This window comes from Colobus angolensis, unplaced genomic scaffold, assembly GCF_000951035.1.
Source record: "Colobus angolensis palliatus isolate OR3802 unplaced genomic scaffold, Cang.pa_1.0 Scaffold726, whole genome shotgun sequence".
Lineage (NCBI taxonomy): Eukaryota > Metazoa > Chordata > Mammalia > Primates > Cercopithecidae > Colobus > Colobus angolensis.
The window spans coordinates 312,981-332,418 of record NW_012120999.1 but is presented as its reverse complement, the minus strand read 5'-3'; the positions used below and the strand labels follow the sequence as shown (position 1 = coordinate 332,418).

The window sequence follows — 19,438 nt, the reverse complement described above, 5'->3', positions numbered from 1 at the left end:
TGAATTCGTGAATGGCCATAAATGATGGCAGATGCAGCACTCTTGAGTGAGTTGCAGTGAAAGCGGTAACATTTTTGTAGAGAACTTTAAAAATTAAATCAAGTATGTATTATTGAACACCTAGCAATTAGTTGGCCCACACTAAGCACTCACTTGGCTATTCATTTTTTTAAAGCCTTTAATTATGGAAAAAAAGTCAAATGTCATCAAAAAAGGGAAATTGTTCTAAGAACCCCATATTCTCATTACACTGATTTAACAAGTCTAATGTTTTGTTACACTTGATTTATCTACTCATTTTTTTAAGTTTCTAAAGTATTTTAAAGCAAATCACAGGTATTATGATATTTTTCCCTGAATACTTTGAGAACAGTCTCTGAAATATTAGGATATAGTCTTAGATAATAACATGTCACAATAATACCTAATTAAATTGGTAATAATTATTTAAAGTTATTTAATATATATATGGTTCATATCCAGTTTCCCTGATTGTCTCAAAAATATCTTTTTACACTTGATTTCTTCAAACCTGGATTTAAACAAGTTTCACATATTGCATTTTTATTGTTACACCTCTTAATTCCTTTTTAATCTGAAGAGTCTCTCCTCCTCCCAGGGCTCACCTACCTTTTATACCTTTGACTTGAAGGAACTGGGTTAATTGTCCTGTAGAATGTTGTCTGTTCTAGATTTATCTCATTGCTACCTTATCAGGTAAATCTAGGTAGGAGTCCTTTGTCTTGTTTCCCAATCTCCCATTTTTTTTCTGTAAACTGGAGATTAGAGCAGAGAGCTTGATGAGATTTAGGTTCAGTCTTTTTAATAAGAACGTTGCATAAAAAATGATTTATAGAATTATAATTATGTTCATTTTATAAAAGTAGAAAATGTACATAAGTAAAAAGAAAAAATCTGTTATCTCATTAGCAATTATCTCACTAGCTGTTATCTTCTTAGCACTGTTAAAATTTTGGACATTTTAAATTATTCAAATTTTAAATTACTGTAACATTTAAACACTGTTAAAACTTTGGGATTTTTTTCCCAGTCTTGGTAATATGCAAAAGTTGGTTGTTATTTGTATTATTTTAATGTAGCTATTTTCATAAAGCATATTATAATTTATATCCTTTTTATTTCATATGTAATTATGTGCTTTTCTGTATTAATATATAACAGTTAACCAGGGCTTATTGTTATTGTACTAAAATTTATATACCAAATACACAGATTTTAGGTATACAATTGGATGACTTTTATGAATGTTTCTACATTATGTAACCAATACCCCAATCAAGATAAAAACCATTTCTGTTACCCTAGGAAGTTTATTTATCCTCCTTTCCAATCCAGTCCCCTCTAGACATTTCTGTTCTGATTCCTATCACCATAAATTAGTTTTGCTTGTTGTATAACTTCAGGTAAATTAAATCACACTCTAAATATTATTTTTGTGTTTAGCTGGGATTTTTAGTGAGAAAAATTATTAGTTGTGTTCACAACATATTATTTATAACAATGTACATTTAAGAATATGGCTAGCTAAAAATATAAACTAAATTTTGCTAATTTGGGATTTTTAGTGACGTGTATTTTTGGATACCCGTTTCTCAGAGGATGTGGTGAAATTCAAGAGTAAACTTTACAGCTTGGGGCCGGGTGCGGTGGATCACTCCTATAATCCCAGCACTTTGCGAGGGCAAGGCGGGCAGCAACTCCTTCTCTACAAAAATAAAAAAAAAATTAGCCGGGCGTGGTGGCGGGCACCTATAGTCCCAGCTACTCGGTAGGCTGAGGCAGGAGACTCACTTGAACCCAGGAGGCGGAGCTTGCAGTGAGCTGAGATGGCGTCACTGCACTCCAGCCTGGCAACAGAGTGAGACTCGGTCTCAAAAACAACAACAACAACAACTTTACAGCTTGGCATTTATGACCAGCTGTTACCCACTATCACCCTGACTCTGTTTGGGTCTAGGCCATAAGTATCCAGTAATATGATCGTGAGCTTAGAAATATAATATGGAGGAATATATAATTTAGCCATAAATTTCTCACTGTATCAGTGTGTTAATAAAATAAACTTTGTAATAAATAGCAAGTGGCATTAATAAATGTTGTTAACCCAAAGAGATTTCACGTATCTGTAACCTGAAATAAATACGTGGTGTTTGTGTATCTAAAATATTTTGGATATAATGTGATAATGAGTGAATTAAGTCACAGGTATATCAATGGAAAGAAAATTTAGTGAGCCATAAAAAGATCAATGAAGAAGAGCAAACAGTTGAAAAGCACAATCTTTTGACAAAAGATAAAAGGAATTTTAGGTATTCAATCTAGTGAAGAGAAAGTTTAAAAATAGGAAACTGCCTTCCCTCATTCTCAAAAGATTTAAAGTTTGAGTTGTGATGTGAAAGACTTGAGCTGGCAAAAATGAAGAACTTCAGCCGGAAGTACTAAGCATCGCAATAGTATTCTCTTTTTGAGAGGATTTTAAATGTTTTAATATCTCAAGAATGATTGAAAAACTCCTGTCTTAAGGGGGGTAGATTAAATCTTTCACAAAGCCCATTCTACTGATGATACACAAAACATAAAGGAAAGGAAATCTGAGAAGCAATGTTACCTGACGCTTTGTTTACTTATATCAGTATCAGATTCTAGCTATTGCTTGATATATTCAAGTACACACACAAACGCGCGCGCGCACACACACACACACACCCCAATCCTGCCAAGGAAACTAAAGCATGTGATCTTACATCTGCTAGACTAGATGTTGCTATGACAACAGAGTGTGAGATGCATACATTTTTCTAATTCTAAAATGGCATATTTTCTCTATTTTGATCAAGGCACTCTGAAAAATAAGCCAAAATGCAATAAACATGTTAATCACTGGAAAGAACTTTATACAAAAGGAAAATTTTACTCAACCTTTCACTTTTATACTTCCTTTACTTCTTCCTCTTGTTCACTTAAAAATATCATCCACAAAACAGAAAATAAATCTGAGACAAAGAAGTAATGCTTAATACTTAAATCAGAACAGTAACCAAAGGTCAACCAGTGACACTAATTCCATTGATGTTGTCATGAAGAACATGCACCGATCTTTTATTCTTTGCATAGAGACCAGTTTTAGAGTCTTTGACTCCTGTGTCTATTAGCCCTGACTACCTGACCTGTAGTAGGTAACTGAATTCTATTAATAAGCAAATTCATTTTAGAACAGTAACTTACAGGGTAAATAATTATTTAGTCTGGTAAGAAATTACTGACTTTTATTTTCTTAATCTTTTTGTCATTTTATTTTTAAAAATCGGAATATTTTTTGTAAAGGAAATTGTCCTGGCAAATACTTGATACTGATTTTCAACTCCAAATTGAATAGTAAATGACAGTGTAAGAGTTGACTTTGTTCCCATTAACTAAGCTAAGTCATGCTAAGTACCAACAGTCCAGAGGGACTTGAAAGAAGAAAGGAAAAGGACAAAGAAAAGTAAGAGCAGGGGGTGAGATGAGAGGGAGAAAGGATAAGCAGAGGGAAACAATGGCAAGTGATAGGGTGCCTCTGATAACAGACAGGCGTTATCAAAGTAAAAAATAATCTTAGAAAATTGTCCAATATGGCCGGGCGCGGTGGCTCAAGCCTGTAATCCCAGCACTTTGGGAGGCCGAGGCGGGCGGATCACAAGGTCAGGAGATCGAGACCACGGTGAAACCCCGTCTCTACTAAAAATACAAAAAATAAGCCGGGCGCGGTGGCGGGCGCCTGTAGTCCCAGCTACTCAGGAGGCTGAGCCAGGAGAATGGCGTGAACCCGGGAGGCGGAGCTTGCAGTGAGCCGAGATCGTGCCACTGCACTCCAGCCTGGGCGACAGAGCAAGACTCCATCTCAAAAAAAAAAAAAAAGAAAAAAAAGAAAAAAAGAAAATTGTCCAATACACTTAGAAAAATAACTTACTTTTTCTCCTAAGAATTTGATTCTGGAGTATGGTTCCAATATTATGAGGTTAAATGTCTGCTATAAATTTTTAAGATGAGCCATATTCACTCTCACAGTCTTATAGTGATGAAATTCCATCAGTAATGCTTAGGTATTCACAATGCTGATAAAATAATCTTCTTATTGCATCTTTGCTAACAGGGCTGTGGCCTGTTTGATAATTAGCCACTGCAAAGTATTTTTCATGTAGTCAGTCAGACCCTTCTCACCAAGAATGAACCTGCTTTCTGCAGGAAAATGTACTCAGTGACCTGCCTCATCTTTCCTATGCCTCGTATTTATGATTCATTCATCTACAAAACAATAAAGCTTATTGTATTATTAGAAAGCATCAGAAAATCTATTTAAATTTATTAAAAATATGATATTATAGTCCAAAGAGGGGGATAACTACTTTTTTGCTTTATCATTTATTATCTTTAATAATGTCATATTCTTTTTAGTTGCTTTAAAATTGTTAGCAATGTAACTCATATTGTCCAAAAAAAAACTTATAATTCATATAGCAAAATAATTAATTTTTGTGTGTACTTTTTAAAAGACCAAAATATGCCTTGCTGGATGAATGTACCAGTGCTGTCAGCATTGATGTCGAAGGAAAGATATTTCAGGCTGCAAAAGGGGCTGGAATTTCCTTACTGTCTATAACACACAGGCCTTCTCTTTGGTAAGTGTTTCCAGTGCTAATTTGTGGTAGATAGTTTTTCCTTAAATTTCTCAAAAAATAACTTTGCTAAATTTTTTACAGTAGAGAGTAGGGTATTTCACTTACTTTCTACCCATATTTCTCTTAAGTTGCACATTAGTAGCTTAGATATTCCCTACCTAATACCATTAACGTATTATTTTAATTATCATCACTTCCCAGTAATTCTTAAAATACATGGAAAACTCCAGTGATTTATTTTAGTGGAAAATATTTATCATACCCAGTAAGACATACTGGGAAAAATATATTTATATATTTGCACATCATTCTTATAGTCTTTTCTTTAAAACCCAGCAAAGTAAAATCCAGGGAAAAAATATATGTACACACAATTTGATATTCCCCCAAAGGATTAAGTGGAGAAAACATGGGTGGCGGGGGTGGGGGGGGGCAGGGAAGGGTTTATCTTTAGTTGATGCACAGAAAAATGAGCTAAATTTTTTTAGAAATAATATCTCATAAAACCATATAGAATTTCCCCTTCAAATAAAGATGTTAATTTTTTAATTCCCCTACTTTTCCATTGATTCATCATCATGATAATAGTTGAGCACTTATCCTGTTCCAGGCACATCTTATTTAAGTTTCACAACAACCCTATGGAGTTTAGGACATCTACTCTTCCTATTTTACAGATGAAGAAACTGAGAATTAGAAAAGTGATACTTCCATGATCACACACTCTGTACTACAGCAAACTGCTCCCATTATAAGGCACTTAAAGTATATCTCATGCATTAGCCATAAATACTACATTCTCTACTTTTGTATTTCTATTTAATCAATGAAAATTTTTTCTTTTGACTTCTTAGTAACCATAACTGCCTCTATATATGCTTTGGCCTCCTGTTTTCTAAAGGACTACACAGGATTCCTCCTCTCTCTTTCTGGCTTCAGCATTCTGTGGCAGGTGGCTGATCAGATTTCATGCCAAAGTTGTCATCATGTACATGGCTTCAAATCTAGTCTAATAGCAAGCATTATTGGAATTAATCCTTGAAGCCCTTCTAGACCTTTGACCTTATAAAAAATGTTTACGTTAAAGTTGTTATCAAACAGTATTCATCTAATTAGGCTTTTATTGTTCAAAATTCTTTGACTCTGAGTTTCATTTATATTGAAAAGATAATCTATTTTCCCACTCAATTTAAACATTCAGATTTTTCAGACTTTTTTTAAAATATACTTTCTGGATCTAGTCCAGCATGAGTTAGGATCCATGCCAATGAATATGCTTCCTCCGACATTTCTCCTGAAAAAGACCAACAGGACCTAGATTTTTAAGACAATAATAACATTTGCCTGTAAATCCTGTGAATCAAGGACAACACAGAGCTAGGCCAGAACTCTTGAGCCCTTTTTGGTATGAACTTTAATTTCCAAACTTTCTCCCAAATTAATCACATGTTGGGATATTAAAAGTTTTTCTGACCTGTGTTGATGGATTTGTTATGCTATCCTGCCATTCAGTTCCTTACTCAAGTAGCCTTAGGAGGCATTGAAAGCATATATAGCCTTGTTTCCTCAATTGAGGGAACAAATAGTCTTTTAAGTAAATAACAAAATCTGTAAGGCTATGCCTTTTGACGAGAAGCACATTTTAATTGCAGCTACCCAAGTACATTTCTCCACAAAACAAAACACTATGTTAGTTCTGATTTTTTATTTAGTTTTGCCATTTTAGGTTGTCATTTCCGATTATTCTTTCTCTTAGGGAAAATGAAATTTGTATTTTCCCTGAATAGATTTCAGAAGTGGGGAAAGATGTATCATATTTTTTCCCATAACAACAAATGAGTAATTGTTGATTGTAAAGACTAAACTCAATACTAGTATCTGAAGAAGTAAAAATTTATAGAAGCTTATTAAAATTTTTGATTCCTGGATAGAATTATGGCTGTATAACCATCACTGTCCTAAGCTTTTTCCTACTTGTGAAGGAAGTTTAAAGATTATCTCAAATGAGCTTCAGTTAAAATAGAAATTTCTTTTCAATTCCTCTAAGATAAACCCTGAAATATTATCTCAGATTGTAATATAGAACACGCCTTTGCATCTCAGGGTATGAAACACCTACACAGTTGGTTCCTCCCATGTAGAAATCAAATAATGTTGTAAGACCAGAGTGATGAGCCAAACCATCATTATACATGGAAGGTGAGGTTTACCCAATATATGAATGACCATGTATGAGTGAGATCATGTGGTATTTGTCTTTTTGTCCCTAGCTTATTTCACTTACTATAATGTCCTCCAGGTTCTTCTATATTTTTGTAAGTGGCAGGATTTTATTCTTTTTTATCGTGGAGTAGTATTCCATCATGTATATATATAACATTCTTTATCTTTTCATCCATTGATGGACACTAGGGTTGATTCCATATGTTGGCTATATAAATAGTGCTGCAACAAACATGGGAGTGCAGTTATCTCTTTGACATACTGAGATCATTTCCTTTGCATGTATTTCCAGTGGGGGATTGCTGGATCATTTTGTAGTTCTATTTTTAGCATTTTGAGGAACCTCCTTACTGTTTTCCATGATGGCTGTACTAATTAATATTCCCACCAAAGGTGGGAATATAAGTTTTTACACATCCTCACCAACACTTTCTGTCATTTTCTTAATAGCCATTCTAACAAGAGTGAGGTGATTTGAATTTACCTAATGATTAGTGTTGTTGAACATTTTTTGATATGCCTGTTGGTCATTGTGTATATCTTCTTTTGAGAAATGTTCATTCAAATCTTCTGTACATTTTGTAATTAGGTTATTCATTTTCTTGCTATTTAGTTGTTTGAATTCCTTATATATATGGGCTATTAGTCCCTTATCAGATGTATAGTTTCCAAATATTTTTTCCAATTTGATAGGTATCTCTTCATTCTGTTGATTGTTTTCTTTGTTGCATAGAAGCTTTTGAGTTTGATGTAATCCCATTTGTCTAATTTTTCTTTTGTTGCCTATGCTCTTGAGGTCATATCCAAAACTCATTGCCCAAATTCCATTGTCATTTCAGATTTATATCCACATTTCTTTGTCATGAAATTTTTGCCCTATGTATTCTTCTAATAATTTCAGGTCTTGTATTGAAGTCTTTAATCCATTTTGAGTTGATTTTTGTATGTGGGGAACAATAAGGGTCAAATTTCATTCTTCTCCTTGTGGATATCCCAAAATTTATTGAGGATACTGCCCTTTCCCAATAGTGTGTTCTTGGCAGCTTTGTTGAAAATCAGTTGACTATAAGTACAAGGATTTATTTCTGGGTTCTCTATTCTATTCCTTAAGTCTGTGTGTCTGTTTTTGTGTCAGTACCATGCTGCTTGGGTTGCTATAGTTTTATAGTACATTTTGACACCAGGTAGTGAGATGGCTCCAGCTTTGTACTTTTTGCTCAAGAATTTTTTCACTATTCTGGGTGTTTTGCAGTTGCACACAAATTTTAGAATTTTTTTTCAATTTCTCCAAAGACTATCATTGGCATTTTCATAGAGATTAAATTGAATATGTAGATCACTTCAGGTAGTACGGACATTTTAACAATATTAATTCTTCCAATTCATAAACATGCGATATCATTTTATTTGTGTATGTGTGTCCTCTTTGATTGCTTACATTAATGTTTTATAGTTTCATTGTAGAGACCTTACACCTCCTTGCTTGTATTCATGCCTAAGTGCTTAACTTTTTCTAGCTATTGTAAATGGGATTGTTGATTTTTTTCACATAATTTGCTTCAGTGTAGACAAATGCTACTAATTTTTACATACTGATTTTGTGTCTTTCAACTTTACTGAATTCATTTATAAATCTAATGTTTTTTGATGGAGTCTTTAGGGCTTTCTATATATAAATGTGGTACGTAACATTAACAAAATGAAGGATGAGAACATGTTATCTGCAGCCAGGGAAAATTTATATTTTTGCTTTATTTAACATTTTCTTTTATTTATCTTTTTCCTTTCAAATTCAGATGCCTTTTATTTCTTTTTCTTGCCTAATTGCACTGGGTAGGACTTTCAGTACTACACTGAATGTAAGTGGCAAAAGTGAGCGTTCTTATTCTTATTTTGTTCCATATCTTACAGAAAACATTTTATTTTTGTTTGTTTGCTTAGAGTCAAGGTCTCACTCTGTCACCCAGGCTGGACTACAGTGGTGTGATCATATCTCGCTGCAACCAAAAAACTCCTAGGGTCAAGTGATCTTCCCACCTTGGCCTCCCAAAGTACTAGGATTTACAGGCATGAGCCACCATGCCTGGTTGTAGAGGGAAAGTTTTAAATTTTTCCCTTTTCAGTATAGATGCTAGCTGTGGGCTTGTCATGTATGGTCTTTAACATGTTGAGATATGTTCCTCCTATGCTTAGTTTGTTGAATGTTTTTATCATAAAAGGGTACTCAATTTTATCAAGTGCTTGTTCTATGTCAATTAAGATAAACATTTTTTTGTCCTTCGTTTTGTTAATGTTATGTACCACATTAATTGCTTTGCATATGTTCAACTGTACTTGCATCTCCAGGATGAATTCCATGTGATCATGGTGAATGATGTTTTTAAAGTGCTGTTGAATTCAGTTTCCTGGTATTTTTTGGATGATTTTTGCATCTATGTTCATCAAGGATATTGGCCTGTAGTCTTCTTTTTCTTGTTGTTGTCTTTTTGTTTGGTTTCAGTATCAGGGTAACGCTGGCCTTATAAAGAATAAGTTTGGAAGTATTCCTTCCTCTTTAATTTTTGGAATAGTTTGAGACTAATATTAGTTCTTTAAATATTTGGTAGAATTTGGTAGTTAAGCCATCAGATTGTGAGCCTTTCTTTGATGTGATTCCATTTCCTTACTTGTTATTTGTCTGTTGACATTTTCTGTTTCTTCATAGTTCAATCTTTGTAGGTTGTATGTGTTCAAAATGTATTCATTTCTTCTAGGTTAATCAATTTGTTGGTTTATAATTGTTTACAACAGTCTCATCATTCTTTGTGTTTCTGTAGTATGAGTTGTAATTTCTCTTTTTCCATCTCTGACTTTATTTATTTGAATCTTCTTTCTTTTTTCTTATTCTAGATAAACATTTGTCAAATTTGGTTATCTACGAAAAAATCAATTATTCATTTTTGCTGATATTTTATGTTGTTTTTCCAGGCTCTATTTTATTTGTTTCCACACTGATGTATATTATTTCCTTTCTTTTACTAGTTTTGGTTTGGATTTGTTCTTGTTTTCCAGTTCCTTGACCTACAACATTAGGTTGTTTATTTGACATTTTTAACCTATTTTGATGCAGGTATTTATTGCTATAAGTTTTCCTCTTTAAATTGTTTTTGCTATATTCTACAGATTTTGGTATGTTATGTTTCCATTTTTGTTTCTCAGAAGAAAATTTTTAAAATTTTTCTTTTAATTTTTTTATTGACCCATTGGTTAATCAATATCATGTTGTTTAATTTCCATGTATTTGTAAGTTTCCAAAGTTCTTCCTTTTTATTGATTTCTAGGTTTATATCATTGAGGAGAGAAAAGATACTTGATATAATTTCAATCTTCTTAAATTTTTGAAGACTTGTTTTATGGCATTGCATATGATCTATCCTGGAGAATGTTTCATGTGTAGTTGAGAAGAATATATATTCTGAAGCTTTTTGATGAAATTTTCTATAAATTTTTAGAATATTGGTTTAGAAATTTGATTTAGAATATAGCTTAAATCTGGTGTTTCTTGATTTTCTCTCTGGATGATCTAATTACTGGAAGTAGGGTGTTGAGGTCTCCTACTCTTATTGTATTGCAGTTCACTTCTTTCAGATCTAGGAGTATTTTACTTGTATATGTATGTGCTCTGATGTTGGGTTCAAATATATTCAGAATTATCATATCTTCTTGCTGAACTGACCCTTTTATATAATAACATTCTTGGCCTCTTTTATAGCTTTCACTTAAAGTCTATTTTACCTGACATGAGTATAGCTACTCCTGATGCCTTTTAGCTTTCATTTGGATATAACATCTTTTGCATTCCTTCACTTTTAGTCTATATTGTCCTTGCAGATGAAGTGAGTCTCTTCTAGGCAGCACACAGTTGGGTCTTACTTTTTAATCCAGACACTCTTTTTTTTATTTGAGACAGAGTCTTGCTTTGGAGTCCAGACTGGAGTGCAGTGGTGTGATCTCAGCTCACTGCAACCTCTGCTTCCCAGGTTCAAGTGATTCTCCTGCCTCAGCCTCCTGAGTGGGTAGAATTACAGGGGCCCACCACAACACCCAGCTAATTTTTGTATTTTTTTTTTTAAGTAGAGATAGGGTTTCACCATGTTGGCCAGGCTGGTCTCAAACTCCTGACCTCAAGTGATCTGCCCGCCTTGGCCTCCAAAAGTGCTGAGATTACAGACGTGAGCCACTGCACCTGGCCCAGACACTCTGTGTTTTAAATGGAGAACTTAATCCATTAACATTCAAGGTAATTATTAATAGGTAAGGAATTACTCCTGTCATTTTGTTAATTGCTTCCTAGTTGTTTTGTATATGTTTTCTTCCTTTTTTCCTCTCACAGTCTTTCTTTGTGGGTAAGTGATTTTCTTTACTAATACATTTTGATTCCTTGCTTTTAATTTTTAGTGTGTCTACTACAGGTTTTTGCTCTGTAGTTAACATGAGGCTTACAAAAAACATCTTATAGTTAAACATGCTATTTTTGTACCTATGTTTTTGCTTCATGGTTAACATGAGGCTTACAAAAACATCTTATAACATGTTATTTTAAGTTCATAACAACTTTAATTTAATTGCAAAAAAGGCACAATCTTTACCCTTTATCTCCCCTTTTGAATTTTTAATATCACAATTTACATTTTTTATGTTGTATATACATTAACAAATTATTTTAGTTGTTAAAGTATATACAAATTGCAAAAAAACACAATATTTACCCTTTATTTTCCCATTTTGAATTTTTAGTATTACAATTTGCATATTTTTATATTGTATATATTTTAACAAATTATTTTAGTGCTTATTATTTTTAGTAGTTTTGTCTTTTTACCTTCACACTAAATAAATAAGTGATTTACATACCCCCATTACATTATTTGAGTATTCTGAATTTGACTGCGTACTTGCTTTTACCAGTGAGTTTTATACTTTCCAATGTTTTCTTATTACCCATTAGCATCATTCTTTCAATGTGAAGAACTCCCTTTAGTACTCATTGTAAGACATGTCTGGTGGTGATAAAGCCCCTCAGCTTTGGTTTGTGTGGGAAAGTCTATCTCTTTCATTTCCAAAGGACAATTTTGCTAAGAACAGAATTCTTGGTTGAAAGATTTTTTTTCTTCAGCACTTTGAATATGTAATCCCATTCTCTCCTAGCCGGTGAAGTTTCTGCTGAAAAAGTTGATAACAGACATATTAGAACTCCCTTATATGTTATTTTCTTCTTGCTTTCAGGTTTCTCTCTTTGTCTTTGGTTTTTGGCAGTTTGATTGTAATATATCATAAGGTAGTCTTATTTGGATTGAGTATGATTGAAGACTTTTGACCTTCCTGTACCTCTGTACCTAGATATTTATATCTGTCTCCAGATTTTGAAATGTTTCTGCTATGATTTATTTAAATAAGCTTTATAAATCTTTATGTTTCTTAACTCCTTCTTGAATACCAACAACTCATGTATTTGCTCTATATTTTTTTTGGAACTGGCATCTCATTCTTGTCACCCAGGCTGGAGTGCGATGGTGTGATCTTAGCTCACTGCAACCTCCGCTTCCTGGATTCAAGCAATTCTCCTGCCTCAGCATCCCAAGTAGCTGAGAGTACAGGCACACACCACCAGGCTGGGCTAAATTTGTATTTTCAGTAGAGACGGGGTTTCATCAGGTTGGTCAGGCTAGTCTTGAACTCCTGACCTCACGTTATCCACCCACCTCAGCCTCCCAAAGCAATGGGATTACAGGCATGAGCCACCACGTCCAGGTGATATTTGTTCTTCTGATGCTATTTCATAAGTCCCATAAGCTTTCTTCATTCCTTTTCATTCTTTTTTCATATCATACTGTAAGTTTGCAAGCAACCTGTTTTCAAGTTCACATATTTTTTTCTTCTGTTTGATAAATTCTGCTGTTGATGTCTCTATTGCATTTTTAATTTTTTTCATCGTATTTTTCAGCTCCAGTATTTCTGGCTTTTTTCCCATTATTTCATATCTATTGCTTTTCTCTAATTTCTGAATTGCTTCTCTGTATTTTATTGAAGTTCGCTGTATTAGTCCATTTTCATACTGCTATAAAGAACTGCCTGAGACTGTGTAATTTATAAAGAAAAGAGGCTTAATTGACTCACAGTTCAGCATGGCTGGGGAGGCCTCAGAAAACTTATGATCATGGCAGAAGGTGAGGGGGAAGCAAGGCACCTTATTCACAAGGTGGCAGGAAGGAGAATGAACTGAGAAGGAACTACCAAACACTTATAATACCATCAAATCTCATGAGAATTCAATCACTATCATGAGAACAACATGGGGGAACCCCATCATGATCCAATTGCCTCCACCTGGTCTTTCCCTTGGCACATGAAGATTATGGGGAATACAACTCAAGATGAGATTTTGGGTAGGGACACAGCCAAACTGTATCATTTTGCCCTGGCCCCTCCCAAATCTTAATTCTTCACTTTCAAAACACAATCATGCCCTTCCAAAAGCCCCTCAAAGTCTTAACTCATTCCAGCATTAACCCAAGAGTCCAAGTCCAAAGTTAGTTACTTCCTAGATACAACAGGGGTACATGCAATGGACAAATACACCCTTTCCAAATAGGAGACATTGGCCAAAGTGAAGGGGCTATAGGCCCTGTGCAAATCCTAAATCCAGTGGATCAGTCAAATATTAAAGCTCCAAAGTAATCTCCTTTGACTCCATGTCTCACATCCATGTGATGCTGATGCAAGAGGTGGGCTCCCATAGCCTTGGTCTACTCACCCCTGTAGCTTTGCAGGGTATGGCTGCTTTCACGGGCTGGCATTGAGTGTCTGCTGCTTTTCCAGGGCATGGTGCAAGCTGTTTATGGATCTACCATTCTGGGGTGTGGAGGATGGTGGCCCTCTTCTCACAGCTCCACCAGGCAATGCCCCAGTGGGGACTCTGTGTGGGGGCTCTGACATCACATTTTCCTTCTGCACTGCCCTAGCAATGGTTCTCCATGAGGGCTCTGACCCTGCAGCAAACTTCTGCCTGGATATCCAGGTGTTTCCATACATCCTCTGAAATCTAGGCAGAGCTTTTCAAACCTCGATTCTTGACTTCTGTGTACCACAGGTCCAACACCACATGTAAACCACCAAGGATTGGGGCTTGTCCCCTCTGAAGCAATGGCCTGAGCTGTACATTGGCCCATTTTAACCACAGCTGGGACACAGGGCACCAAGTCCTGGGACTGTACAAAACAGAAAGTTCCTGGACCTGGCCCAGGAAACATTTTTATCTCCTATGCCTCCAGGACTGCCATGAAGACCACTTACATGCCTTGGAGACCTTTTCCCCCTTGTCTTGGTGATTAACATTTGGTTCCTCATTACTTATGCAAATTTCTGCAGCTGGCTTGAATTTCTCCCAAGAAAATGGTTTTTTCTTTTCCATTGCATCATCAGGCTGTAAATTTTCTAAACTTTTATGCTCTGCTTTCCTTTTAAACATAAGTTCCAATTCCAAATCATCTCTCTGTGAAGCATAAAACTGAACACTTTTAAGAGCACCCAGGTTATGTCCTAAATGCTTTGCTGCTTAGAAATTTCTTCTGTCTAAATCATCTCTCTCAAATCCAAAGTTCCACAGATCTCTAGGGTGGGACAAAATGTCACCAGTCTCTGCTAAAACATAGCAAGAGTCACCTTTGCTCTAGTTCCCAAGAAGTTTCTCATCTTCATCTGAGACTACTTCAGCCTGGACTTCATTGCCCATATTACCATCAGCATTTTGGTCAATGCAATTCAATAAGTCCCTAGGAAGTTCCAAACTTTTCCACATCTTCCCATCTTCTTCTGAGCCCTCAAAACTGTTTCAGTCTCTGCCTGTTATCCAGTTCCAAAGTCACTTCCACACTTTTGGGTATCTTTTTTTTTTTTTGAGACAGAGTCTCACTCTGTCACCCAGGTTGGAGTGCAGTGGTGCAATCTCAGCTCACTGCTAACATCTGCCTCCTGGGTTCAAGCAATTCCCTCCCTCAGCCTCCCGAATAGCTGGGATTACAGGCACCCACCATCATGCCCAGCTAATTTTTGTATTTTTGTAGAGATGGGGTTTCACCATCTTGACCAAGCTGGTCTTGAACTCCTGACCTCGTGATCCACCTGCCTCAAACTCCCAAAGTGCTGGGATTACAGGCATGAGCCACCATGCTAGGCCTGGGTATCATTAGAGCAGTACCCCATTCTACCAGTACCAATTTAGTGTATTAGTCTGTTTTCATATTGCTATTAAGAACTGCCCTAGACTGGATAATTTATAAAGGAAAAATGATTTAATTGACTCACAGTTCAGCATGGTTGGGGAGGCCTCAGGAAACTTACAATCATGGTGGAAGGTGAAAGGGAAGCAAGGCACCTTCTTCACAAGGCAGCAGGAAAGAGAATGAACACAGGAGGAACTACCAAACACTTATAAAGCCACAAGATCTCATGAGAACTCACTCATTATTATGAGAACAGCATGGGGAAAACCACCCCCATGATCCAACTGCCTACACCTTGTCTCTTCCTTGACACATGGGGCTTGTGGGGATTACAATTCAAAATGAGATTTTGGGTAAGGATGCAGACAAACCATATTATTCACTGAGCTTACTTAAAAAACAACTATTTTAATTTTTTTGCCAGGCAGGTCATATGTCTCCATCTTTTTAGAGTCAGTCACTGGCACTTTATTCTGTCCATTTGGTGAGTCCCATTTCCCTGATTGTTCTTGATCCTTGTAGTCATGAGTTGATGTCTACACATTAAAGAACTAGAAATTTATTCCAGTTTGCATAGTCTAGCTTTGTCTGGGAAAGTTCTTTGACAGTAAGGCTATCCAGAAATTCTAGGCAGGTCACCTGCTGTGGTTTCTAAGATAGTGATTGCTGCAACTATTGCAACACCAAGAGCACTCTAATCTCAGGACCATGGTGGATGGTGCAGTGCCAGGGTGTAATCCCTTGGTCACCAAGACTGGCACGGTGCTGAGCTGAAATCTGAGCCCCCAGCCACTGAGTCCTGCCTGCCACTGTGGGCTGTTTGGAGCCCATGGCTTCTATAGTTAGTTGGTTAGTGGTGATGCAGACCAGAAATTGAGTTTGTCTGGCAGGGACAACAGGTTTCTGTCTGGCACTGAGGCAGGTTCAGAGGCTCAGTCTGCAGGTACCAGCAGAAGTGAGGGGCTGTAGGAGTCTGTCTAGTGCTGGGTTTTACTGTGGCAGGCCTGGTAGTGTGTCCCAATGCAAAGTCTTATGCTTACATCCCTCTCTTTTCCCCAAGTAGATGGTATTTCTCTCTGAGCTCTGCACTTTGTGGTTGGGACATGGGTGACTTGGGGAATGTAACACTCCACTTCCTACCCACTTCAATGATTATTTTCTTATTATTCCTTTTTTTTTTTTTTTTTTTTGAGACAGAGTCTCGTTCTGTCACCCAGGCTGGAGTGCAGTGGCATGATCTTGGCCCACTGCCCGCTCTACCTCCTGGGTTCACGCCATTCTCCTGCCTCAGCCTCCTGAGTAGCTGGGACTACAGGCAGCCGCCACTGCACCCAGCTAATTTTTTTTTTTTTTGTATTTTTAGTAGAGACGGAGTTTCACCGTGTTAGCCAGAATGGTCTTGATCTCCTGACCTCATGATCCACCCACCTCAGCCTCCCAAAGTACTGGGATTACAGGCGTGAGCCATGGTGCCCGGCATATTTTCTTATTATTATTCTATAACCAGATACTGTGAACTCTTGCCTGGTTTCCTTAACTCCTGTAGGGGTATTTTTATGTGTAGATGGTTGCTCAATTTGATGTTTTCCTGCAAGGAGATGATCACTGGAGAGTCCTATTCCACCATCTTCCTCCACCCTCTGTCCCTTGAAATCATTTTTATAAGCAAAAGAAGTCCGTCACAAAAGGCCACATAATCTATAATTCCATGTATATGAAATATCTATAATAGAGAAATCTATAGAGACAGAGAAAAGATTAGTGGTTGTCAGGGGCTAGGGGAAAGGGAAATGGAGAAGGACTGCTAATGGGCAATGGGTTTCTTTTGGGGTTGAAGAGAATGTTCTGAAATTACTGGTGATGGTTGCATGAGCTTGTGATTATGCTAAGAATCACTGAATTTTACGTTTCAAAGGATGAACTTGTGGTATGTGAATTATATCTCAATTTTTTAAAAAGCAGGAGGAAACTGCTTGAAAAAAGCCCACCAATCATAGTTAATAATGACAGATGAGAGCTTAAAAGGAAACAAGAAGTGAGAAAAACTATAGGGGAAGGCAGAAAAATTGAGGACACATAAGAATATAGGCCAGTTCAGCAGTGACAAAATGCAGGTGGCTCAGCTATGCAGGACCAGCTCTGCCAACTTTTCTCTCACCAAATATCCCCGACAAAGCCCACAGAATGGTGACCTCAGCCTCCTTTAGGGCAAAGTGGATCATCTCCTATCTCATCAGTAAAATAATCTCTGTACTTCTGTGAAGTTCCTAATTATGAAACTGAGGCATGAGAAAGAGATTAAATTATATAAAAATGTGGAAGTATCTTAAAAATATTTTGTCTATGAAAGAGTTGTTTTTAAAAATGTTTTTTAAACTATGTTTATTATAGAGAAACTTTTACTTATGTAGAATAACTCATTCCCAAAGGATGGTATATTAATGAATTGCTATTGTATTTCCTTTATTTTCCTTAGCTTTTCTCTCTATGACCTTTTAATGTTGATTTTCTTTCCTCAGCTTCCTTTCCTTACTCCCATTCTAAGTATGCCTTATTATTTATTCAGAAGCCATATTGAATTATGAAGATAAATTAAATACATGCAACAGCATGTCTTCCTTTACAGTTAATATACATTCAGAATATGAAAAAAATAAGAATATCTTCCTAAACATCAGATTAGTGGCTCTTGGGGTTTAAAAAATCACAGTATTTAACTTCTTGCTATGTCCTTAAAACTCAAATGGAAAATAGCACCTACTTAAAATTTGCCTTTGGGTATCAATTTGAATGAAAAACCTACAAATAAAATGATTTTTCAAAATTATGGCTAATAATATTATTTCATTTTAATTATTCAGGAAATACCACACACATTTATTACAGTTTGATGGTGAAGGAGGTTGGCGCTTTGAACAATTGGATACTGCTATCCGTTTGACATTGAGTGAAGAAAAGCAAAAGCTAGAATCTCAGCTAGCTGGAATTCCCAAAATGCAGCAGAGACTCAATGAACTATGTAAAATTTTGGGAGAAGACTCAGTGCTGAAAACAATTAAAAATGAAGATGAGACTTCTTAATTTGTTTTGACATATTTTAAAAGTTAATTATTAGATAAAGGCTCAAAGACACTCTGTTATACTGCATGAATTATGTTAAGCTAAGCACAGAGAAGAAAAGGCAGCAAGACATGTTTTATAAGATTTTAGCATTAAGGAAGTATATGATCTGACTTTTCAGAAGAAAATAAACAAATGCATTATGTAAGGTCAGTCATTATGACTTACACTAATTCCTAGCGAAGGCCTAATGCACTTGTAAAACAGGATTTTCTAGGTGAATTCATGATGCGTACCAGATTTACTATGTATATGTGGTGTGTCTGAAGTTCTTAACAAACGTGAGAGACATTCTGGAAATGAAACAAGTTAAGAGCAGCATTTGGGTTGATACCAAGTGCATAAAATTCGAACTTTGAGTGACATTTAGTCCATTTATGGTTGATATTAGGTTTAATAGCTAGAATTCAAATTGATCATTGCTAGTGGCCAACTAAACCTGTACAAAATAGCTGACAGTTTTATAAATAATTTCAATATAAAAATTGTTTTAATGGCATTAGTTGAAAGAAAAAAGTATGGCTAAAATGTATAAAATGCCATGTTTTTAAATGTTGGACTTCAAGCATCTTAATGAGGGCATATAACAAATTAATTTTAGTAAGAATCTTAAATATTTTTAAATAAACCCTTTCATTTTAAAAAGAGAGTTGCCAATACAGAAAAGGAGTATCCAAACAATGTCTCAACCTGATAATTTGCTTAGCAGAATTATCTATTGCAGCTTCTGTTCAGAAATACACAGCTTATTTTTTTGCCCAAGGATGAGTCCACATATTAAGAATTGCAGTGGCATAAAAAAACTTCAGGATTCTGAGAATCATAGTAATAACATACGTTGCAATAGTACCTTATAATTTACAATCCCCATTTACATCATTTCACCTTAATGTTTATGACAATGTTTTGAGACAAATACTATTTTTCCTACTTTGCTTTTGAAAAAATTGACACTCAGACTTGCCCTAATCATGCACTTTACTTAAGGAAAGATCGAGAAATCAAAGGAAGTTCTCCTGACTCCCTGGTTTAGTGCTCTTTTGTTATTATCCTCTAAATCAAACTGGGCTATAATAGCAATAAAAGTTAGATGAGGTGTAGAAAATAAAATAAATTTAGTAACGTTAGTGTTATTGTTATTTGATTATTGTTTAC

General features: G+C 35.7%; 1 protein-coding gene across 1 annotated transcript in view; it reads left to right on the top strand.

Annotated features, from left to right (window-relative positions):
• The window catches only part of ABCD2 (ATP-binding cassette, sub-family D (ALD), member 2), a 63,121-nt gene extending 43,945 nt beyond the window's left edge, over nt 1-19,176 (top strand). Inside the window, exons 8-9 of the mRNA XM_011927552.1 lie at nt 4,554-4,679; nt 18,025-19,176. Of these exons, the coding sequence (XP_011782942.1) occupies nt 4,554-4,679; nt 18,025-18,244 (346 nt within the window). The 3' untranslated portion in view covers nt 18,245-19,176. The remainder of the gene's footprint in view (nt 1-4,553; nt 4,680-18,024) is intronic.
• The last annotated feature ends 262 nt before the right edge of the window (nt 19,177-19,438 follow it).